The sequence below is a fragment of the Chlorocebus sabaeus genome, chromosome 21 (assembly GCF_047675955.1).
Source record: "Chlorocebus sabaeus isolate Y175 chromosome 21, mChlSab1.0.hap1, whole genome shotgun sequence".
Taxonomy (NCBI): domain Eukaryota; kingdom Metazoa; phylum Chordata; class Mammalia; order Primates; family Cercopithecidae; genus Chlorocebus; species Chlorocebus sabaeus.
Window position 1 is genome coordinate 80,869,890 of NC_132924.1, and position 21,783 is coordinate 80,891,672.

At 39.9% G+C, this 21,783-nt stretch overlaps 1 protein-coding gene across 1 annotated transcript in view; it reads right to left on the reverse strand.

Moving 5' to 3' along the window:
- The window catches only part of SLC26A3 (solute carrier family 26 member 3), a 48,280-nt gene that overhangs the window by 14,590 nt on the left and 11,907 nt on the right, over positions 1–21,783 (reverse strand). Inside the window, exons 3-12 of the mRNA XM_007982559.3 lie at positions 15,229–15,447; positions 14,588–14,727; positions 12,060–12,170; positions 11,304–11,473; positions 9,473–9,637; positions 7,554–7,706; positions 7,029–7,111; positions 3,434–3,581; positions 3,209–3,322; positions 3,027–3,104 (exon numbers count right to left, since the gene is read on the reverse strand). Of these exons, the coding sequence (XP_007980750.1) occupies positions 3,027–3,104; positions 3,209–3,322; positions 3,434–3,581; positions 7,029–7,111; positions 7,554–7,706; positions 9,473–9,637; positions 11,304–11,473; positions 12,060–12,170; positions 14,588–14,727; positions 15,229–15,359 (1,293 nt within the window). The 5' untranslated portion in view covers positions 15,360–15,447. The remainder of the gene's footprint in view (positions 1–3,026; positions 3,105–3,208; positions 3,323–3,433; positions 3,582–7,028; positions 7,112–7,553; positions 7,707–9,472; positions 9,638–11,303; positions 11,474–12,059; positions 12,171–14,587; positions 14,728–15,228; positions 15,448–21,783) is intronic.

A 21,783-nucleotide genomic window follows, 5' to 3' on the forward strand; every position in this document is an offset into this window, starting at 1 on the left:
GTTTGTTTATTGGAGTCAAGGAGAAGGGGGTTGCTCTTTGTTAAATAATAATAATAATAGCAGCTTGGGGAGCTTGAGGTCCTGGAATGAGATGACTTGAGGCAGGCTTTCTGAGACAGCATGAAACATATCTATCTAGTTCCTGCTGTATCCCCAGAACCTACTATGTTAAACGCATATAGGAGGGGCTTTAAAATTAGTCAGTGAGGCCGGGCGCGGTGGCTCAAGCCTGTAATCCCAGCACTTTGGGAGGCCGAGACGGGCGGATCACGAGGTCAGGAGATCGAGACCATCCTGGCTAACCCGGTGAAACCCCATCTCTACTAAAAAATACAAAAAACTAGCCGGGCAAGGTGGCGGGCGCCTGTAGTCCCAGCTACTCGGAAGGCTGAGGCAGGAGAATGGCGTAAACCCGGGAGGCGGAGCTTGCAGTGAGCTGAGATCCGGCCACTGCACTCCAGCCTGGGCGACAGACCGAGACTCCGTCTCAAAAAAAATAAAAAATAAAAAATAAAATAAAATAAAATAAAATAAAATAAAATAAGTCAGTGAATGAGTGGCTGAGCCAATGAATGAATATTTCCCAGGCCAGTACTAATCCCTACAGCCACACTTCAGGCTTCCAATTCTTCCACTGCCAGAATATGATCTTTTGTCTTGCAGGTATTGTGATAGTTAGGGTGAAAAATGCTGAATAGCTAAGTACATTCTCTTTGTTCTTTGGATTTTAACATAATTGTAGGAACATGCCCCTCACCCTCCCATTCCCCCTGCCAATTTACGTTGTTTTATTCTGAATAGAGTATGGAATTTGTATACTGCTATACCATGAAAACACAATGTACAAAGAAAAGCCATACCCAGTTTTTATTTTTATATCTTGAGGACGGTAGAACTGATCTGCCTATTTCTAATTTTCACAGGTAATCCTTATAATATAATATCTAAGCAATTAATTTTACTAACTGTGAGAATAGAGGTCACAACTTAGAAGAAATATGGTCTTAAGTGACTTTTAAAAAATTTGGTACACAAGTGAATGCCAGTTAAAAAATGCTGAAAATTGAATAAAGTCTGTAATCTACTTAACATACTATACTAATGTATAGTACTGATATTGTACTACAGCTATGTAAGATGTCACCATTGTGGTAGCTAGGTGAAGAATTCAGAGGCCTGTACAACAGGCCTCTCCACTTTGCAGGACTTTAAATTCTCTAAGTATAAAATATGTCAAGAGACACCTGTGCGAAGAGACTTCTTTTTTTTTTATTGGGCGTTATTTCCCATCTAGTCAGTATTCTACGGAAAAATAATTTGAAATAATTTACAATGACATACATATATAACAGAGTACTTTTAAAGTAAAGATTACAGAGCATTAAGAAATCATAGAAAGGAAAGGGGGATAATTCCCGCAGGAACCTGATATCCATACTGCATTTGATATAAAGGATTAAATGAAGATAAAATGCTTAGAGCTCTGCTGACACGCAGTGAGAACTCAACAAATATCTATTATGAGCTTTTACTATGGGTTATTTTGCCTTCATATGATAAAAAGAAGCAAAATAGTTATTCAGGTGAATGAAACAAAGACATTCCTGACCACAATGATCTAAAAAGAACATATCACAGGACCCTTTTAAAAAAGGGCTTTGATTAAATCTTGGACAAGATTTGGTAATTATTTCTTTAGTGTCTCCAAATTGATGTGGGCTGGGTAGAACCCAAGTTTACACCTGGGGAGAAGTATGAGAGGGTGGAGTTCTCTCTGTAGGGGTGAGTGTGTGTGTGTTTATTTTTATTGAGATACGTTCTTCTGTTTCTTTAGTGGTGACCTTTTCATTCCTTTTATGCCACTTATTTTGAAATCAGAAGTATAGCCTATGGAGAATGCATATTTTTAGCAAATTGTTCTCTGCCCTGCTTGAAGATGGATTTGGCCAGTGAGCTTTTTGAGATGACCACATTGGGAGTCTAGAAACCTGGGACCAAAGTCACCGTTTGGCTACCAACCAACAAGGAAAAAAGGCCTAGGTAACAGCCAATAGACATTGGTGGGCTGTATCTCATCTCTGTGTCCTTTGTAGCCAGAAGTGTAATGCAATGTAGAAGAATAATAATGTTAACAATAATGACTATCATTTATTAAGTATTTATCATATGCCAAACCCTCAGCTAAGTAGTTCACATACATGCTCTTATTTATTTTTATAGTCACTCTCTATAGTGGGTATTATTTCTCTTTCTATTTTACAAATGCGCTTGAGGTTCAGCAAGGTTTAGTAATTTGCCCAAAATCACACAGATAATAAGTGGCAGAGCCAGGATTAGAAGGAGGTCAGCAGGGCTCCATGTACCACCTCAAAATTATATTAAAACCACAGGAACAATGTATTTACTGTCATCTTGTCTCCTAGAGAGCCTTTGCTTTCCAGGGTCTGATGGTATGTTTTACATCTGAGTGCTGCAGCAGTTTACAAAGCATTAAACTAAACCCTCAAGCTTATAGGCAGAGGAGCATGAGAGTAGGGCTGGGAGGTCTGTGCTGGCTATTCACTCCCATCCCATAATCCAACAGTGTTGGTCTTGGAGTTAAACCAAAGTTCTAGGAGCTTCAGAGTGTGTTCCTAAGAACGAGTTGTGTGGCTGGTAGCGCCATTCTCTGAATTAGAGAGAGGGCCTGATTACCTTAACCTTTAAGAAAACCTCGACTCAGTCCATGCATATTGAAGGTGTGGTGCCAGGTGCCCTCCTATTTCAACATTAATTCTGTTTGGGGCTATGCACATGCAAAGTGTAGAGAAGGTAAGGCAGGTTGGGCATCTGTGTTCCTAACATTCAGAACACGTTGCCAGGGGAAAAGAAATATTTTTGGCTCACACAGAGTATTGGCTAAGAAAAGTACTTGAGAATTTGTCATTACCTCCTTTCCCCCAGTTTAGTTTGTGCTTTCAGAATTTAAGAACCAGGGTCCTTGATTTACCACCAAAAGGAGAGATGCTATCCAAAGAGAGTATTACCCTTTGTAGAGGCTCCAGGAGAAATCCAATGGCTAGAATGACAATCAGCACGATGATGGCACTAATAAGCCCAGCAATCTGTGAGGATAAAAAATTATTATCACCAACTCAACTTTTCCCCTGGCTTGAATTTCCTAGTTACTAATGCTAGGACGGTGCTTGCAGCAAAGATCTTGACATACCTGTGTTTTGCCTCCTGTGCTCTCCTGAACTGCTGATCTGGAGAGGGCAGTACTCCCAGCAAATCCTCTGAATGCTCCACAGACTATGTTACTCAATCCCAAGGCTATTAACTCCTGACAGGAAAACAAGAAGGAACCTTTTTCAGAAGTGGCACCATTGATATTATGTGTGCAAAATATTATTTAAAGTTGCCCATTGAGACCCAGTGTAGTTTGTATACTTACCTGATTGCCATCAAGTGGGTAATCGTGTTTGAGGGAATAGACGCTGGCAACTGAAAAGGCCACTGCAAATCCAACCATTGCGATGGCAAAGCAGTCTCCTATGGTTTCTTGGAAAACCGTCACATTAGGTGCATTAGGAGGCTCAAATCTAAAATCAAATTTAAGCAAGTCTGAATGTCACCAACCAATTTATAAACTGATATAATCATTGGACAAATCTATGAATGAATGCAATCTAGGCTGAGTTGTGTCTCACTTTGGAGTATGATTAACGAGAATTTAGCTCCACTGACAACTTTGCAATCTGCTTTCTTACTGCTGAAAAGCAACACTGCCTGAATTTGGTAAAAAATTGCAAATTCAATCCAAGGATAGCGTAAATGAGATATGATTTTGCCAGTAGAACCACGTTATAATGTGCATATGTATTCCTATAAGCTTCCTGCAAAATGTCTTCTATTTCACTCGTATTGTTATGCTGGGGTTGCAAAGTATTACTCAAAATGCTCCCAATAGTTATCCATAGATGAAGGCCCTTTGAGCAAACACAATTGTGAGACAAGGAAAGCAAAAAAGTCTTCTTTCCATTGATAATAATAACCTTTCATGGAAAGCTCCTGGTAAACAGATGGGCCTTGGACTGCCCTACACTACACTACACAGAAATGCTAGAGCCAACCATGACCCTAATGGAGAGTGGGTTTCTCTTTAAGGTGATATATGTCAGAGAAACCTTCAACTCACAGGGCATACTTCTGTGCTTACGCCTCATGAATCTAGATCAGTTCAATTATATTTACTACTTGTATTATAAAAGGTGCATGTATCTCAAACTCAACATCAATTTACTAAAATATTCCACTCCTGTAAATGTCTGTTTCTGACATCAGACTTATTGGAAGTGGGTTAATTAGGTCCAATCAACTCTTTCTGAATTGCTCTTCCACATTTTGTGAATGTCTATGGTACTACATTTTTAGCTCTAATTTTGAAGAAGTACTATTACACCATATTCTGATGCCATTATAAATCCAAAGGTTAGCTTGGAATGTTGCTTTGTTTTTTTAATAACCAGGACTTTATTATTCTTTTGTTCTGGTCTCTGAACACCGTAGACAGAATGGTGTGATGAAGATTTACAGTCTAAAGACTTGGGTTCATTTCCTGGCTCTGCCACTTGCCCTTCCCGAGTCACAGTTTCCTCATTTGTAGAGTGAGGATAATAACACTTGTTCTCTGATTTTTGAGATGGGGGTCTCCTGTTTCCTAGGCTGGAGTGCACAGCTCACTGCAACCTCCACCTTCCAGGCTCAAGAGACCCCCCGCCTCAGCCTCCCAAGTAGCTGGGACTACAGGCACCCGCCACCATGCCCGGCTAATTTTTGTATTTTTAGTAGAGACGGGGTTTCACCATGTTGGCCAGGATGGTTTCGAACTCCTATCCTCAAGTGATCCACGTGCCTTGGCCTCCCAAAGTGCTAGGATTACAGGCATAAGTCATGGTTCCCGGCCTTGTTCTCTTTTCTTCACAGTTTAGTGGGAGGGTCAAATAATAAATGCAAATACTATTTACACACTGTAAAACACAAAGTACCTGTTAGCTATTATTACAGGATCCCTCTGAAATCTGAATATACCCCTTATGTTTTCTTTACTGTTTCAATGAGCACTTTTCTTCAGCCAAATTATTTGTATTTAGTGTATGAGACTTTGCAAAATAGCTTCTAAGGTGGAATACTCATGAACGGCAGGCTAGCAATAATTAATAATCACTACCTTCCAGTTATATTCTATTTGCAATCAACAAAAACCTAAAATACCTACTCAATTATCACCCAGAAAAAAAAAATGGAACATAAAAAGCTCAAGCGCTTGCTACCTAATTTAGGTGTTAAACCAGTAACAATAGTAGTGTAATTTGAACATTTATTGTAAGTCAGGCACTTAAATATGTTACATGTATTAACTCACTTAACTCTTAAAAGAATCCTACTTGATAGCTAGTATTTTTAGCCTCATTTCTACAGTCAAGGACATTGAGGCACAGAGTTTTTGGTCATGCGCTGAAGCTCAAAAAGTGAGTCACAATCAAATCTCAGGCACTCTGTCTCTAGAACACTTGAGCTTACCTACTAGGTTACACTGCCTCTCTGTTGAATGTAATGGTTACCTGTTCCCATACCCCACACACTGTGGAGAGAGGTACACTGACATTGAAAATATACTCACTAAATAAGACTGTTGTTGAGGTGTTTAAGGTGTAACTCGGTGATCTTAAGCTTATCTTTTATTTTCCAAACCCTTCTGACAAGATCCTGTTTGATTTTACATTTGTTTATTTATTTTTTCTATTTGGTTTATGTCTCCCAAGACGTTTAAGTTAAGTGAAATCACTTGAAAGTGGCAGAATAGAAGGAAACCCTAGAAATAGTCTTTCAGTTTCAGCCTAATTTCCACTTTAAAACTTTAAAAATTAAAAGTGACGTTTGAGATTCATGAAGTGTAACACATGAAGATCTGGTAATAAAATTTTTTTTTCTTTAAAAAAATAAAAAATACATATATTTGCCTTTAAAAGAATTTGGCTGTTTTAAAGTAAAAAAAAAAAAAATACATATAAATGTTGATTTCTGGAATTCTCAAATACTTGTTAAGCATAGAGAGAGAGAGAAGTCTTTTTTTAAAAAATAAAACAGGAAAACCTTTCCTTGGTAAGTTGGAAGAAACTGATGCTATGGTTAGAAGAAACAGCACAAAATGATCTTCCTTCTCAATCCACGAAATGTAATGAAGTACATTTTAAAATTCTTGTACAAACCGGGCTTCTCATCCTTTTGCAGTGGGAAAAGTTGCCCTACCCTTGTTTTGTATCTGATCGCGAGAAAGGACAGAGTGTGCCTATCTGGACTGCTCACGTTGCGTGCCTGTGTTCCTTCAGTGTCTCTTTTGAACTTTCAGAACTTGGCTTCAGTAACTTCAAACAAAGCATTACATATTGTTTATAGTAATTTATGGACAAGGAAATCTGATTTCACTTGGTGTTTCTTTATAAGGAGAAGCCATTTACTTTGCCTATTTTTCTTTATTGTATTATTTATATATTTTTTTTTTTTAAGCAAGAGATGGGGGCCTTGCTGTGTTGTGCAGATTGGTCTTGAACTCCTGGGCTCAATGATCCTCTCACCTAGGCCTCTCAAATTGCTGGGATTTCAGGCATGAGCCACCGCGTCTGGCCTTACTTTGCCTATTTGTATACTTTCACTAGTTTGCTAACTTTTACTTTCAAATGAGTTTCTGCTGGTCTGCGTCCCTGCTTGTCTTGTTTGTGAGTTCTTCCACAAGTAGAAACTTTCTGGTATTAAGAACTGCATTCATTGTGGGGAGGCTGAAAAAAAAGGAACTGCAGACTCTGCTTTTCTTTGTAGCTCCTTCCTAGAAGGAAAACAGTGAGCCTTCGTTAGGGATGCAGGGTGCAGGGAGGATTCTGATGAGAGTTACCTGCAGGGTGACCTGCAGTTCGGATTGTACCTCGCCTGTCACTACTGCTAACTCTCTGCTTCGTGCATGGTGATGCCATCATGGAAGACACACTTACCCAGGATTCATTTTCCCAACCACAGACACGTTAAACTTGTTGTGAAAGTCAAAGCCATAGGATACACCTGCTGCAATCACGGTCTGCAAAGTTGCAAATGGCCCAGGTTAGAAATGTGAGATGCAAGTAAGAGTTTTGCTTTGAAAAAAATAAATTGCCAAAACCCACTTCTGTACCTGTTAAATAAGAACTCCAGCCCAGGCTTTGTTACTTAAGAAATTCGGAGGCAATTCTAACATGCCGCCAGTATTGAGAACCACAGCTTTAATTCAAATGGCTCTACCACGACATTTTGTCAAAGGTCGTGCTCTCTGCACTCTCCTTGTCTCACATGGAAAAAATTAACTCAAAATCATAAGAGGAAGTTATTAAATTCTGAATGAGAAGAAAACCATGTGAAACATTATGCCCAGAAACTGTAGAGATGACCTGCCCCACTAAAACCTCCTGAGCTACAGATGGTGAAGGATTTACAACATAAAAACAGTAAAGTAACTATGACAGAGTCTGAAAATGATCAATTACCACAATGAATTCGATTGGAATAGGCACTGGAAGTTTGTCTTTGAAGCGCTGATTTATTTCTTTAAAAATGGATACAACCAAAAGGACAATCAGAGCTGTCACCAGGTCTGCAATATTAGTCTTGTCTATTTGTGAGAATACAGAGCGTAGTACCTACAATTAGAAAAACAAAAACCACCAAAGCCCTATATTAATGCATAATTTGGATACAACACATCTCCAAACGAATAAAAATAAACATGGAAGCAAAAAGACTGATAGAGACTGATAGCGATTTCCTGTTCTGCTCCTGTTTAATTGTGAATGTGAAATTGTAGAGAGTAGAGATGGAGATATGAGAAGAGTAAATTAGCATAGTGTAGGCGGCACACTAGTTTAAGAATGCTTCTGGCATTTTTGCTGGGAATCTCTTTGGCTAGTGCCAAATTTTGTTGGATACTTTTCACATTTTTACCACTGGTCTCCTGCCATTATTAGGTCTCTTTGGTCATCATTTTTTATTTCACAGCCATCACTACTCTGTCCAGGGAATAACTTCTGATCTTTGATAGTTTTGCTTAGTATGCTCAATTCCTGGCCCTTTTTGGGGGTTTAGATCCCCTCACATTTCTTAGCTGACTCTCTATGTCACTTTTGGAAAATAGTTTTCTGGCTAACTGTGCACTATGCATGGTCTTACTTCTTGAAACTAGTTGGGTTCCATATCCACGTACCCCAAAAAGCTCAAGCGGGCCAAAACTGGATCCCAAATTGCTTCTAGAACACTCCACTTCTGGAATACCTCTGGATGGAAGTGAGAGAGTGTTGGTTCCAATTTGGAGCAAGTTCTGTCTCAACTCCCAAAAACTGTTGGGAGTTGTTAAAAATCAAACACATCTACCATCGAGCTAACGTTAACAACAAAAATTAAGTAACACTTCTCTTATATTTGACTCAAGTATATTTCCAAAAAATAAAATCTATGTTATTAAAAGCTTTACCATTTTGTCCCAAGTTTTAAAACAAAGAACACTATCTGTTCTATTTTGCATTCTCTGGAGGAAGGGAGAACTGCTGCCCTATCTACATATTGGTAAATTGTCTTTTGTTTTCTAAATAGGATGCGAAAAGGACCCAAGAACTTCAATTCTAAAAGAATGAGACCTGCTTTTCAAGAAATAGGAAATCTTCATAACTCAATTAGCAAATTTCTTTCAAAATAAGATTTTTAGAAACATTTTAAAAGTTGGGACAAAATGGTAAAGCTTTAAAAACATATATATGTATGTGTGTGTGTAAATATATATAAAATATATAAATATTTTATATTTATATATTTATTTTATATATAAATAAATATAAATATATATATATTTTTTCCTTTTGTAAAATACTTAAGTCAAATGTAAGTGTTACTTAATTTTGTTGTTCACATTAGCTGTATGGTAGATATGGTTGACTTTCAGTATTGCTCTCTTGCTACCTTTTCTTTTCTTTTTTCTTTCTTTTTTTTGAAACTGTGTCTTGCTCTGTTGCCCAGGCTGGAGTGCAGTGGCGCCATCACAGCTCACTGCTGCCTCTAACTCTTGAGCTCAAGCGATCCTCTGCCTCAGTCTCCCAAGAAGGTGGGACTACAGATGTGTACCACCATGCCCAGGTAATTATTTTATTGTTTGTAAAGGTGAGGTTTCACTTTGTTGCATAGGCTGGTCTTGAACTCCAGGGCTCAAGGGATCCTCCTGCCTCAGGCTCCCAAAGTGCTGGGATTACAGGTATGAGCCATCACGCCTGGATTTACTTTTTTTTTTTTTTTTTAAATATGAATACATTTTACAACCTGTAGGTAAACCCCATGGCAAATGCATTAAAGGAAAGCTCTCTAAGAATACAGTAGTGAGTTTCATGTATTTCAGTATTTTTTAAGTGAAAGAAATACTTACTTTGAAAATTGAAAATGGATCCTCGTGTGATGGGACTGTCAGCTGAAAAATGAATTTGAGTTGGGAAACCAAAACATGAACAGCAGCAGCAGTAGTGAAGCCACTGATGAGGGACTCAGATAGGTATATCACTACAAATCCAAACCGCAGAATCCCCAGAGCCAACTGGAAAGAGAACAAAAACCTTTGTCAGCATAGATTAGGAGTACGCCTCAGCAAACTCAAGGATCCGCAACTGAAATAATATTACACAAAATGTAAAGGCTCAACCTGTATGTATATGCTTTGAGGAAGCAAATGTCCCTGCCTCCAGGGACACCTCCCATCCAGGCTCCTTCCTCTCCTTCCCTTCCACCCCATCCTCCAGGTGGAACGTTACATGGTATTCACATAGGATATAAGTCTAGTTTGCCCCCAAGAAGTAACAGGCTTATTCGCCCACCCTTATTTTTAAGTGTGGTGTCTTTGGAAGACTCATAGGCCTTTTCTAGCAGAATCTTACTTAGCATCAGCCCTCATAAATTTGCTGATGTAATTTTAAGTTATACTTCCTTTTTTTTTTTTTTGAGACGGAGTCTCGCTCTGTCGCCCAGGCTGGAGTGCAGTGGCCAGATCTCAGCTCACTGCAAGCTCCGCCTCCCGGGTTCACGCCATTCTCCTGCCTCAGCCTCCCGAGTAGCTGGGACTACAGGCGCCTGCCACCTCGCCCGGCTAATTTTTTGTATTTTTTTTTTTAGTAGAGACGAGGTTTCACCGTGTTAGCCGGGATGGTCTCGATCTCCTGACCTCGTGATCCGCCCGTCTCGGCCTCCCAAAGTGCTGGGGTTACAGGCTTGAGCCACCGCGCCCGGCCTTAAGTTATACTTTCTAGCTGCTGAAGCATGCATTAGTGAGTGTCTACTGATATTTCCTCAAAGTTGCTCAATTCGCTTAAGAAATACATAACTGCATATTGGACATCAGAAGTAACTGGTTCTAGCTGGGGGTAAAAGATGGTTAATTCCCCCCTAAAGCATCATTGTTTTGCAATAAGGTAAATTGGGTGGATTCTCCTTCCCTTGGATTCTTGACCTGTCTTTCTGCTCATGTCTCCAAACTGCAGCCAGAGTTGTGGCTGCCCAAAGCCCAGCTGGGTTCCATGTCTATACTAGGTTCAGAAATGTATTAGAAATAACTAACCAAATTGTCAATAAGACACACGCTTATGTCCTTGTAGAAACTGACTTTTTCTTTCTTTAAGAAATGATCTTAACCAATAATATCATTATCCCTAAACTTAGGCAACATCTCGAAAAGTCCATGACATTTTCACTATTCAGTAGGGGTGTCAGCACATGGCTTGGGAGTGAGACTCTACCATAATCCTCTTCAGTTTTCCCCAAAATTGACATGAGCAGTTCAAAGCCCCCATCCCTTCCAACTAGATTACAGTTGCTGAAGATTTAAAGAAAAAAATTCTAAAGCCACCAGTATGACGATTTCTTGCATACAGTTGTTTCTTGACTCTATCAATTCCCGATATGCTGTTTCTTGAGTCTATCAATTCCCAGATATATGTTGAAGCATTTCACTTGTCACTGTTTGTGCCTCTCCATTCCCCTTCTTCTTTCTGTCTAGACCCATATTCATTCATTTTTATACTGTTGACCCACTCCTCTCCCTCTGGTTGTGATGAGTGACCCTTCTTACAGTATTTCTTATGGGCCACGAGGGAGAGACATAAACTAAAGGGAATACGGGGAGGAGTGGCAGTGGCGAGGAAAAACAGAGAGATGTGTACCAGTCAAGGCAAACAGATTGAGGTGGGCAAGTTACATGAGAAGGTGCTCACCTGGATTACTCCAGAAAGCACTGTGACTGATGCCGCCACCATCACCTTGTAGTCATCCAGTGATGAAGAATTACTTGTTGAGTTGTTGGACGATCCTGTATTTTCAGGGATATCTCGAGCTAATCTTACAGTTGCTGCTCCCACCATCATACTCAGAATCGGAAACGGACCTAATTAACAGTGGGTGAATCTTGGTCAGTATATGCCTCCCTAAAGCATATTGTCTTTCAACGACAGAAAAAGAGCATATAAAATGATTGGCGAGGCCAGGTGTGATGGCTCACGCCTGTAATCCCAGCACTTTGGGAGGCCGAGGCGGGTGGATCATCTGAGGTTGGGAGTTCGAGACCAGCCTGACCAACATGGAGAAACCCCGTCTTTACTAAAAATACAAAAAATTAGCCAGGCATGGTGGTGCACACCTGTATTCCCAGCTACTCGAGAGGCTGAGGCAGGAGAATTACTTGAACCTGGGAGGCAGAGAGGTTGCAGTGAGCGAGATCACACCATTGCACTCCAAGGACCTGGGCAATAAGAGCAAAACTCCATCTCAAAAAATAAAATAAATAAATAAATAAATAAAATGACTGCCATCTGTGACCCTGCCCTCCTTCTCAAACCCTGGTCCTAATTTTCACAAGAGACCATGACTCTTCTTCTGGATTATGTGCAATTTGGAATTGATACAATGTATGGCTAATAAAATTCATAAAGAAAAAACAATGTGAGCATTAATCAGCTCAGTAACTGACTTACCCGCAGATATGTGTTTGGAAGTGCCAAAGAAAAAGTAGATTATGGTTGAGAAAAAGGCTGCATACAACCCATAGCCTGGGGGGATGGTGACCAGCAGAGCAAATGCTAAACCTGTAAACACACAAGCAGCAGAGTCCTTATTTTGTACAAGAGGAATCAAAGACGTTCTCATTTGGTTCTTAGGGTATTTAGGATTGGACCCTAAAAATAAGTTACCTCATTAATTCAAAATATATTAAAGATGTAAATGTAAGAACTAAAAGTATAAAACTCTTAGAAGAAAGCATAGGTATAAATCTTTATGACCTTGGATTCATCAATGGTTTCTTAGAAATGACATCTATGGCATAAGCCAGCGGTCCCCAACTTTTTGGCACCAGGGACTGGTTTTATGGAAGATAATTTTTCCACTGACTAGGAAAGGGGAGATGGTTTTGGGATGACTCAAGTGTATTACATTTTTTGTGCACTTTATTTCTTTTTTTTTTTTTTTTTGAGACGGAGTCTCGCTCTGAGGCCCAGGCTGGAGTGCAGTGGCCAGATCTCAGCTCACTGCAAGCTCCGCCAACCGGGTTCACGCCATTCTCCTGCCTCAGCCTCCCGAGTAGCTGGGACTACAGGCGCCCGCCACCTCGCCCGGCTAGTTTTTTGTATTTTTTTTTTTTTTTTTTTTTTTTTTTTTGAGACGGAGTCTCGCTCTGTCGCCCAGGCTGGAGTGCAGTGGCCGGATCTCAGCTCACAGCAAGCTCCGCCTCCCGGGTTTACGCCATTCTCCTGCCTCAGCCTCCCGAGTAGCTGGGACTACAGGCGCCCGCCACCACACCCGGCTAGTTTTTTGTATTTTTTAGTAGAGACGGGGTTTCACCGTGTCAGCCAGGATGGTCTCGATCTCCTGACCTCGTGATCCACCCGTCTCGGCCTCCCAAAGTGCTGGGATTACAGGCTTGAGCCACCGGTATTTTTTAGTAGAGACGGGGTTTCACCGTGTCAGCCAGGATGGTCTCGATCTCCTGACCTCGTGATCCACCCGTCTCGGCCTCCCAAAGTGCTGGGATTACAGGCTTGAGCCACCGCGCCCGGCCTGTGCACTTTATTTCTATTATTTTTACATTGTAATATATAATGAAATAATTATACAATTCACCATAATGTAGAATCAGTGGGAGCCCTGAGCTTGTTTTCCTGCAACTAGATGGTCCTATCTGGGGGTGATGGGAGACCGTGACAGATCATCAGGCATTAGATTCTCATAAGGAGCATGCAACCTAGATCCCTTGCATGCACAGTTCACAATAGGGTTTGCACTCCTGTGAGAATATAATGTTGCTGCTGATCTAACAGGAGGTAGAGCTCAGGAGGTAATGAGAACAATGAGGAGCGACTGTAAATACAGTTGAAGCTTCACTTGCTCATGTGCCACTCACCTCCTGCTGTGTGACCCGGTTCCTAATGGGCTACGGACCTGAACTGGTCTGTGGCCCGGGGATTGGGGACCCCTGGCATAAGCAACCAGTGAAAAAACAGATACATTGGACTTAATCACTATTTAAAAATGTGTACTTCAAAGGATACTATCAAGAAAGTTAACCAATAATTCATAGAATGAAAAAGTTATTTGCAAATTGTGTATCTGACAAGGGTCTGGTATCCAGAATATAGAAACAACCCTTGCAACTCCACAACAAAAAGACAAATAACCCAATTTAAAAATGGGTAAAGAATTTGAATAGACCTTTTTCAAAAGATATACAAATGGCCAATAAACACATGAAAAAATATTCAATATTGTTAGTCATTAGAGAAATGCAAATGAAAACCACAATGAGATGCCACTTCATACTCACTGGGATAGCTAAAAGAAAAAAGATGGACAATAACAAGTGTTGATGATATGGAGAAATTTGAACCCTCATACACTGCTAGTGGAAATGTTAAACGGCATAGCTACTTTAGAAAATAAGTTAGCAATTCCACAAATGATTAAATGTAGGGTTACCATATGATCCACAATTACACTCCTAGTGACATACCTAAGAAAATTGAAGCATGTTCACACAAAAATTTGTACACAAATGTTCAAAATAGCATTACTCATAACTCATAATAGCCCCCAAGTGGAAACAACTGAAATGTTCATCAACCAATGAGTAGATTAAAAAATTGTGATATGTCCATACAATAGAATACTTATTTGTCCACAAAATGGAATGAAGTACCAATACATGCTACAATATGGATCAACCTTGAAAACATTACGGTGAGTGAAAGAAATTAGACACAAAGTGCCATGTATTGTATTACTTCATTCACATGAAATATCCAGAATAGGCAAATCCATAAAGAAAGGGTAGAGGGGGATGTGAAGTTAATGGGTAAGCGATTTTTAGGGGTTGTTGGTGGTGAAAATGTTCCAGAATTGGATAGTGGTGACAGATGCACAACCTAGTGAATATATGAAAAGCCTCTGAGCTGTACACATTCAAAGGATGAATTTTATGGTGTATAAATTATACATTAAAAAAATGTACCTTGTAGTACGGACACAATCCCTGTGCTGATACCAGAAACAATATCACTGAGCAACCATTCCTTAAGCCGATATGCTGGCAACCAAGATGCTATGGGGAACAAAGAGAGGACACTTCTCTTGGCCTTTTGTGGGGAACGGCTGAAAACATGAAAAGCCACATGTCAGTCAATTAATATCGAATTTTAAGTTTAGTACCTAACTGTCGGTGGGAAATTGGTAAAGATGGTAATTTGCTAAAGATTAAACTAGTAATTTCACTCCCAGTAACATTCTTTACCCGTAATCAGCTGCCCTCTGGTCACCAACAAAGGATTTTTTAAAATGCTTGCTTTTCTTTAACCATAATAGACCTATTTGTCATCCTCAGCTTGAATCATGTAATATTTCAAATGAGCATTTTCCTCTGTCCCCATCTGTTTGTTGTCTGATTTGGAAAGACTGTGTTGATAAGCCAAGATGGGGTTCATTTTAAACACTACCTTTCCAACTCTGGCAGGGAGTAGGAGGTTTGGAAACCAAAGAGGAAAGGACTGTAGGCTGTGGATTAGAGCCAGAAAGGAGAGTTGGAAAGTTAGAAAATGTAGGTGAAAGTGCTTCAAAAATATATTCCTAATGCCTATACTTTAAAAAAGATCTTACCTAAAACACACTCTGAGATGATCCAGAAATGTCTTATGATGTCTGTCTCTCTTTTTATGATTTTCCTCAAAAGCATTTGTAGAATACACCGGCCTGGCCACAATATACTGATTCCCAAAGGGTTCAATCATTTTGATTTTTCTGTTGGCTGTGGCAAGTTGAAGACCTTTGAAACTATGTGGTGAACACTTCTTCTTGCCTTTAGCAGGTTAAAAATGCCTGAAACCAAACAGAGCTTGCTTCTTAAATAACTCAGAGATAATGTGATGCAATTTACAGATGAGTGAGCTCCGAACTGAATGTTACCACCTTTTAAGATCAAAAAAGGCAGGATTAAGGGACCTAGATTGTGTTTTGCGACAGCAATATTTTATTCCAGTGAGCTGGACATGGCTCTTTTAGGTAAGTAAACATGAAGCTTTTGTTTTATTTTTTAATTTGCCAAAAAGTAACAAAATTGACTCAGTTTATGAATCATTTAGTCAATTTTTAATTACAAGGCAAGATACTTTATCAACTTTTTTTCCCCAGAAATGTTTCCAAAGTTAAGGCATTGAAGTGCTGGAACAGATTAGATTTAATGTTTATTTATTGCCTCTAACTCCAGTCCAGGCTGTTCCAATTTACCCATCAGAATTTTAAAATTTGATTTTTTTACCTTGTAAAATTTTTAAAAATTGTGAAATTCAAAAGTATTGCCTATTTCAGTTATTTCCTTATAGTTTCTGGGAGTTAGAGTTTTACAATTTATAGTTAAGAAAACTATGAAACAAACTAAATATTATTTGGTTACTTCATTTGTGAGTAATAAGATCTTTTTAAAGGAATGATCCTGGGCAAGTTCCTTAACCTCTCTGAGTCTTCCCTGTATAATGGGGATAAAGATATTCAGGTTTCAGGTGATTGTGAAGAGTAAATAAGGTTTCCGAAGCATCTAGCTTACATATAACACACTATAGGCATTTACTACATGGTAGCTATTATTTTAATTATTAGCATTTTCTACACAAGATGTTTAAGTTTTTTATTCTTATCTCAATCCTGTTTCTATTATGCTTAAAAGATCAATTTTACAACATGTTTAAATGCACATTACCAAGTTAGCCTTCACAATTCTTTGAGGCAGTTACTCTTATTATTTTGTTATTATTATTTTATTCTTACAAATGATAAAGTGATCACACACACCCCAAACCCACACTAAAATGGAAATACTTTTTCTTGGGACATACAGCTTATAAAATGGCAGAAACAGTACCTGCATTTTCAGACTTCTTTGTTATCTTTTCTATGTCATGCAGCTTCTCTATTGTTTGATATGAACATCATTGAAGAACATTGCAACTAACTGCTAGCATTTTTCCCTCTAATCTTTTTCTGTATTACTACTCATAATGCCCAAGTTTTGTTCCTCAACTTCAATCACAGTGATTAATTGAATTATCTCACACTAGATAGTATATTGTTACACCGTGCCCTCATATACCTTAAGGGATTTTCAGTATGTTTGCAGAGCTCAAGTTACAACCAGGAATCAGATGCTGGCCTCTACTGCTGGCCCCACTTGACCTCTCTTTGATCACCCATTTTTCTCTCCCACCCCATTTTCTAGTTTCCTCTAAAGTCCTCTGTGCTCACTTCTGACCACAATGTACTGCTTCTGCCCCAAATCTCTGGCTTGACCTCCAGCATTTGAGTTCCTTTGAGCTCAGTTATGACTCCCTTATTATTATTATTATTATTGACAGGATCTCACTGTCGCTTGGGGTAGAGTGCAGTGGTGTAATCACAGCTCACTATGGCCTCTTAACGCCTAGACTCAAGCAGTCCTCCTGTCTCCTGAGTAGCTGGGACCTCAGGTGTGGGCCACTATGCCCTGCTAATTTTTAAAATATTTCAGTAGAGGCAAGGATCTTTCATATGTTGCCCAGGCTGGCCTCAAACTCCTGGGCTTAAGCAATCCTTCAGCCTCAGCCTCCCAAGTAGCTAACAGGTGCACCACCAGGGCCTCAGTTATGACATTTAGATCCTCCTTTGCTATTCTTTCTGGGCCTCTCCTCCCCTGCCACTCCCAAGTGCTTGTTTTCTCTTTTGTTTCCATTCCCTCTTCCATCTCTCCACCCACACTTCAGGGGTCAAATCCCACTAACTAGATAGTACTTCCCATTGCCAGAAGAACTTGCTCACGAAGTGGAGGTGACTTGTGCATTGCTGTGCAGAACATGGATTTTTGTATTTTTTTTTTTTTTTTTTTTTTTTGCTGATTGCCAGCAACATGGTTGGAGCATTAATAAATAAGATCTAATCCATGGTCATTCACTTCTGACATCTTGGATATCTCACAAAGTGTACGTGGAATATCTTATAAGAACAGCCTTAACCCTTTGAAGGAACAAACCTTAGGATGAAGAAGACTTTAGCGCTGTGTATTTGTACTTCTGTCAGATGCTGCTATAGGGGACAGAAAAAAAAGATTCTTCTTTGCTTGCTTTACTCATGCTTTCCTCAAGGAGTTCACAGAAATTTATTAGTCATCTTCCCTAAAAAAGATCTTGAAGGTACTTATATTCTTTTGGCTGTTGTATTTTTTTATTTTTTATTTTAATTTTTTTTGCCGATGACAGTAATGTGAGAAATACAACTTCATTTCTAATCAGCTTCCTTCTCTGAGGATAGCTATGGCTGTCTCTTTAGTGGGCTTTCTTATACCTCCAGCTGGATCAAGAGTCTGAACTCTGGCTGTCCTGCCAGTAAAAGCCTCCTCCTCACACCCAAACACTGCCTGCAAGAGGACTGCTCAGGGCAGGAATCAGGGGAGCTTAAGAAATCTTTCTGGCCAGGCGTGGTGGCTCACACCTGTAATCTCAGCACTTTGGGAGGCTGAGGCGGGAGGATCACTTGAGGTCAGGGATTCAAGACCAGCCTGGCGAATACAATGAAACCTTGTCTCTACTAAAAATACAAAAATTAGCCAGGCGCGGTGGCAGGCACCTGTAATCCCAGCTACTCAGGAGGCTGAGACAGGAGAATTGCTCGAACCCGGGAGGCTGAGGTTGCAGTGAGCTGAGATCATGCCCCTGCACTCCAGCCTGGGCGACAGAGCAAGACTCCATCTCAAAAAAAAAAAAAAAAAAAAAAAAAAAAGAAATCTTTCCAGACTTTAGAGAGAAATCTTGAGGGCCACATTCCAGCCTTTCTGTTTTCCCCTTGCACCCATCCCTGCTTCCAAAAGGTATGCCTCCATGTGTAACATACTATGTGGGCCTCTGAACCAATGGTGCCTCTGCTGAAGAGATGTTCCAGATAGTCATAAATTAATGACATTCTCCATGTCATCGTTTCTGAGATTCTTGAGCATGATCTTTTTTTTTTTTTTGAGACAGTCTTGCTCTGTTGCCCAGGCTGGAGTGCAGTGACACGATCTTGGCTCATCTTTAATTAGGAATTCAAAAGAGATTTTTTTAAACTTTTTCTTCACCAGAACAAGTTACGTTTTTGCCAGAAATTCTTGGAAAACACTTTTTTCTGGTTCCTAGAATCACAATTCCAATTTCAAATATTACGCCCATATTAATGTAAGCCTTTTCATGTTCTATCCTTAGGGTGTCAGTGGATTTGGGGATTGAAATTCATTCTCAGGGTCCCTTCCTCTTACTAACTGTAGAATCCCAAGCCTTATTCGTATATATTTCCACGTTTATTTGCTTCCCTATGATTTGCTTTTTATTTATTTTTTGGCCTTTATTTTATATATATATATCACACATAGACACACACGTAGACATTCATATACCTACATATCTTGGTGCTGTGGCTTAGTCATACATATTGTTGTTCTCTGCTTTTTTTTTTTCTTTTTGAGCAGAAATTTAATACTGGGATTAATTTCTGAAGTTCAGTTTCTTAGTTTAACTATTCCCATGTATTAACAACTTTTTGATGTTTCTAGGGATTGTCATGTATATACCTCCCCACCCCTCCAAGTTCCACTCGTTTCCAACCTGCAGCCTGGCCTCCAGTTACAAGAACCTCCACTCTGCCTGCCCTACTCTGCTGAGAAGTGTCTTATGACCTTGACATTTTCACTCAGTGTTTATCTATTCTGGGTTTTAGTCTTTCAGAGGTCTGCCCTTTTGCTGGGAAACAGCTAATTTGAACCAAGATGCTGATGAGCAGTGCTAGGGTTTGCCTTTAATTAGTGGTCATTTGAAATCAGCAGACAAGCAAGGGTGCAGAACACTTCCCAGCCCCTCCGCAGTCACATTAGATGCCTCCACTCTTGGACAAGGCAGCTCCTAGTAGCATCACCCCTCCATAGCTGTTCAAGCTGAGGAAGGCCTTCATGGAGACATCACTGAAAATGCCATACTGTGCCTGAAATCTGCTGAAAACACGACTCACCTCAGGGATCTCAAAATATCTCTGAGCCAGTCAGTGCAAAACCAGAGGTAAGCCAGCCTTGTTTCATGAATTAGTCCTTGGACAATGGGAAATACAGCAGTGTCCTGATAACTGTACTTGGGGGAGCGGGTGAGAGATGGGAGAACAAGCAGAATAATTGCTCCAGTGAACACCTTCAGAGGGATCTCCATCAGCAGCCAGAGGAATCAGAAATCAAGTGCACAAGTAGCTCCACATTCTGGTTAGTACAAGGCTGGATGGAAACACGGAGATGATGGCATCAGAATGGGAGAGGGCCAGAGTGGTGATTGGAGGGAAGGGGTCTCAGCACTGAGGTTGGTTAAGAGAGCTCAGGAGGGGTCAGAGGCTGAAGTGAGCAATAATTGTTACTATTATTTTCATCAATTCTATTACTACATTGCCCAAGATGCTGAAGAAGGAAGTCAAACCTAATTTAATTGGGAGGTACAACCGAAAAGAGTGAGACTTTGGTAACTAAGCAGACCAGGTTTCAAATCCTTGCCTTGCCATATTTTAACTATGTTTGCTATGAGCCAGTGATTCAAGCCATCAATTTTCTTTTCTTCTCTTTGTTTCTCTTTTTTTTTTTTTTTTTTTTTTTTTTTGAGACAGAGTCTTGCTCTGAAACCCAGGCTGGAGGCTGGAGTGCAGTGGCGCAGTTTTGGCTCACTACAACCTCCACCTCCCGAGTTCAAGTGATTCTCCAGCTTCAGCCTCCCGAGTAGCTGGGACTACGGGCACCCGTTACCACACCCAGATAATTTTTTGTATTTTTAGTAGAGATGGAGTTTTGCCATGTTGGTCAGGCTGGTCTCGAATTCCTGGCCTCAAGTGATCTGCCTGCCTTGGCCTCCCAAAATGCTGGGATTATAGGTATGAGCACCTGGTCCAAGCCTTCAATTTTCTAATAGCAAAAGGAGACCATTATTTTCCTTCTAGGACTGTTCTCAAAACTGAAAGCAGGGTATACAAAGGGAGACTTCTTAGCCTTATGTTCATAGGTAGCAGTCTCAGGAGTGAGTTTAATATTGACTGTTTAGACTGAATTTACAACTGGTCCACATGACAAAAGTCAGCTGGAACCTGTTGGAAAATGCTAGTGCTGCCAACTTTTCTATGACTTTATGTTTACTCTGAGCTTATCTTTAGAAGTAGCAGTTTTCCATTTTTATCCCAGTTTGTTTTAACATAGTTTTAAAATAATCTATCTATCTGAGCTTCCTAGAATGTCATACAAGGCGCTTCATGTTTTGGCTCTGGTCTATCTCACAAGCTTCTTCACTCCTCCTTCACAATTGCAGCAGGTTCCTAATACACTATAATATTTAACAGTTCCGTGTCTTTGTACACATGACATCCTTTGTGTTCTTCTCTAATACCTGGTAGATTCCAATTCATTCTTAAAAATACTTAGCACAGCTGGGTGCAGTGGCTCATGCCTGTAATCTTGGCACGTTGGGAGGCTGAGGTGGGAAGACTGCTTGTGGCCAGGAGTTCAAGACCAGCCTGGCCAATATAAAGAGACCCTGTCTCTAAAAACAAAACAAAACAAAACAACTCAGCTGACCATTGATTCATTTCTTCATTCCTTCAACAAACATGTATTAGCCTATTATTTGTCAGGAACTCAGTTCCCAACACAGTTGTAGAAGATAAGGAAATGATGTAAAGCCTTCATGGAATCCCTGGATAGAGTTAATCATTTCGTTCTTATAAGTACCTTGTATATGTGTCTATTCCATGTCATACAGTATGGTCATTATTTGTTTATGTTTCTCTTCCCTTTAAGACTGAGTTTTTCAAGGGCAAGGCCCAAATCTTAACCATTTTTTCCCCTTTTGCATAGGTCCTATGACACAGTAAGTATACAAGAAAGTTTGTTGAAATAAACTGAACTATTAGCAAAAGATATATAAATGATGTAGTCCTAAACACCAAAGTTCACATACACAGGAGACGTGCCCACAATAACTGGTGCAGATAATAAATTGGAAGAAGGGATGTAAATGTGGGTTGGAGTTAGGAAAGGTTTTGTGAAGGAACTCTGAGTCTTGGGTTAGACTTTAAAGAACAGATAGGTTTGGCAGGGGTGATGACAAAGCAGTGGGGAGTAAGCAAATCATGTCAAAGGAT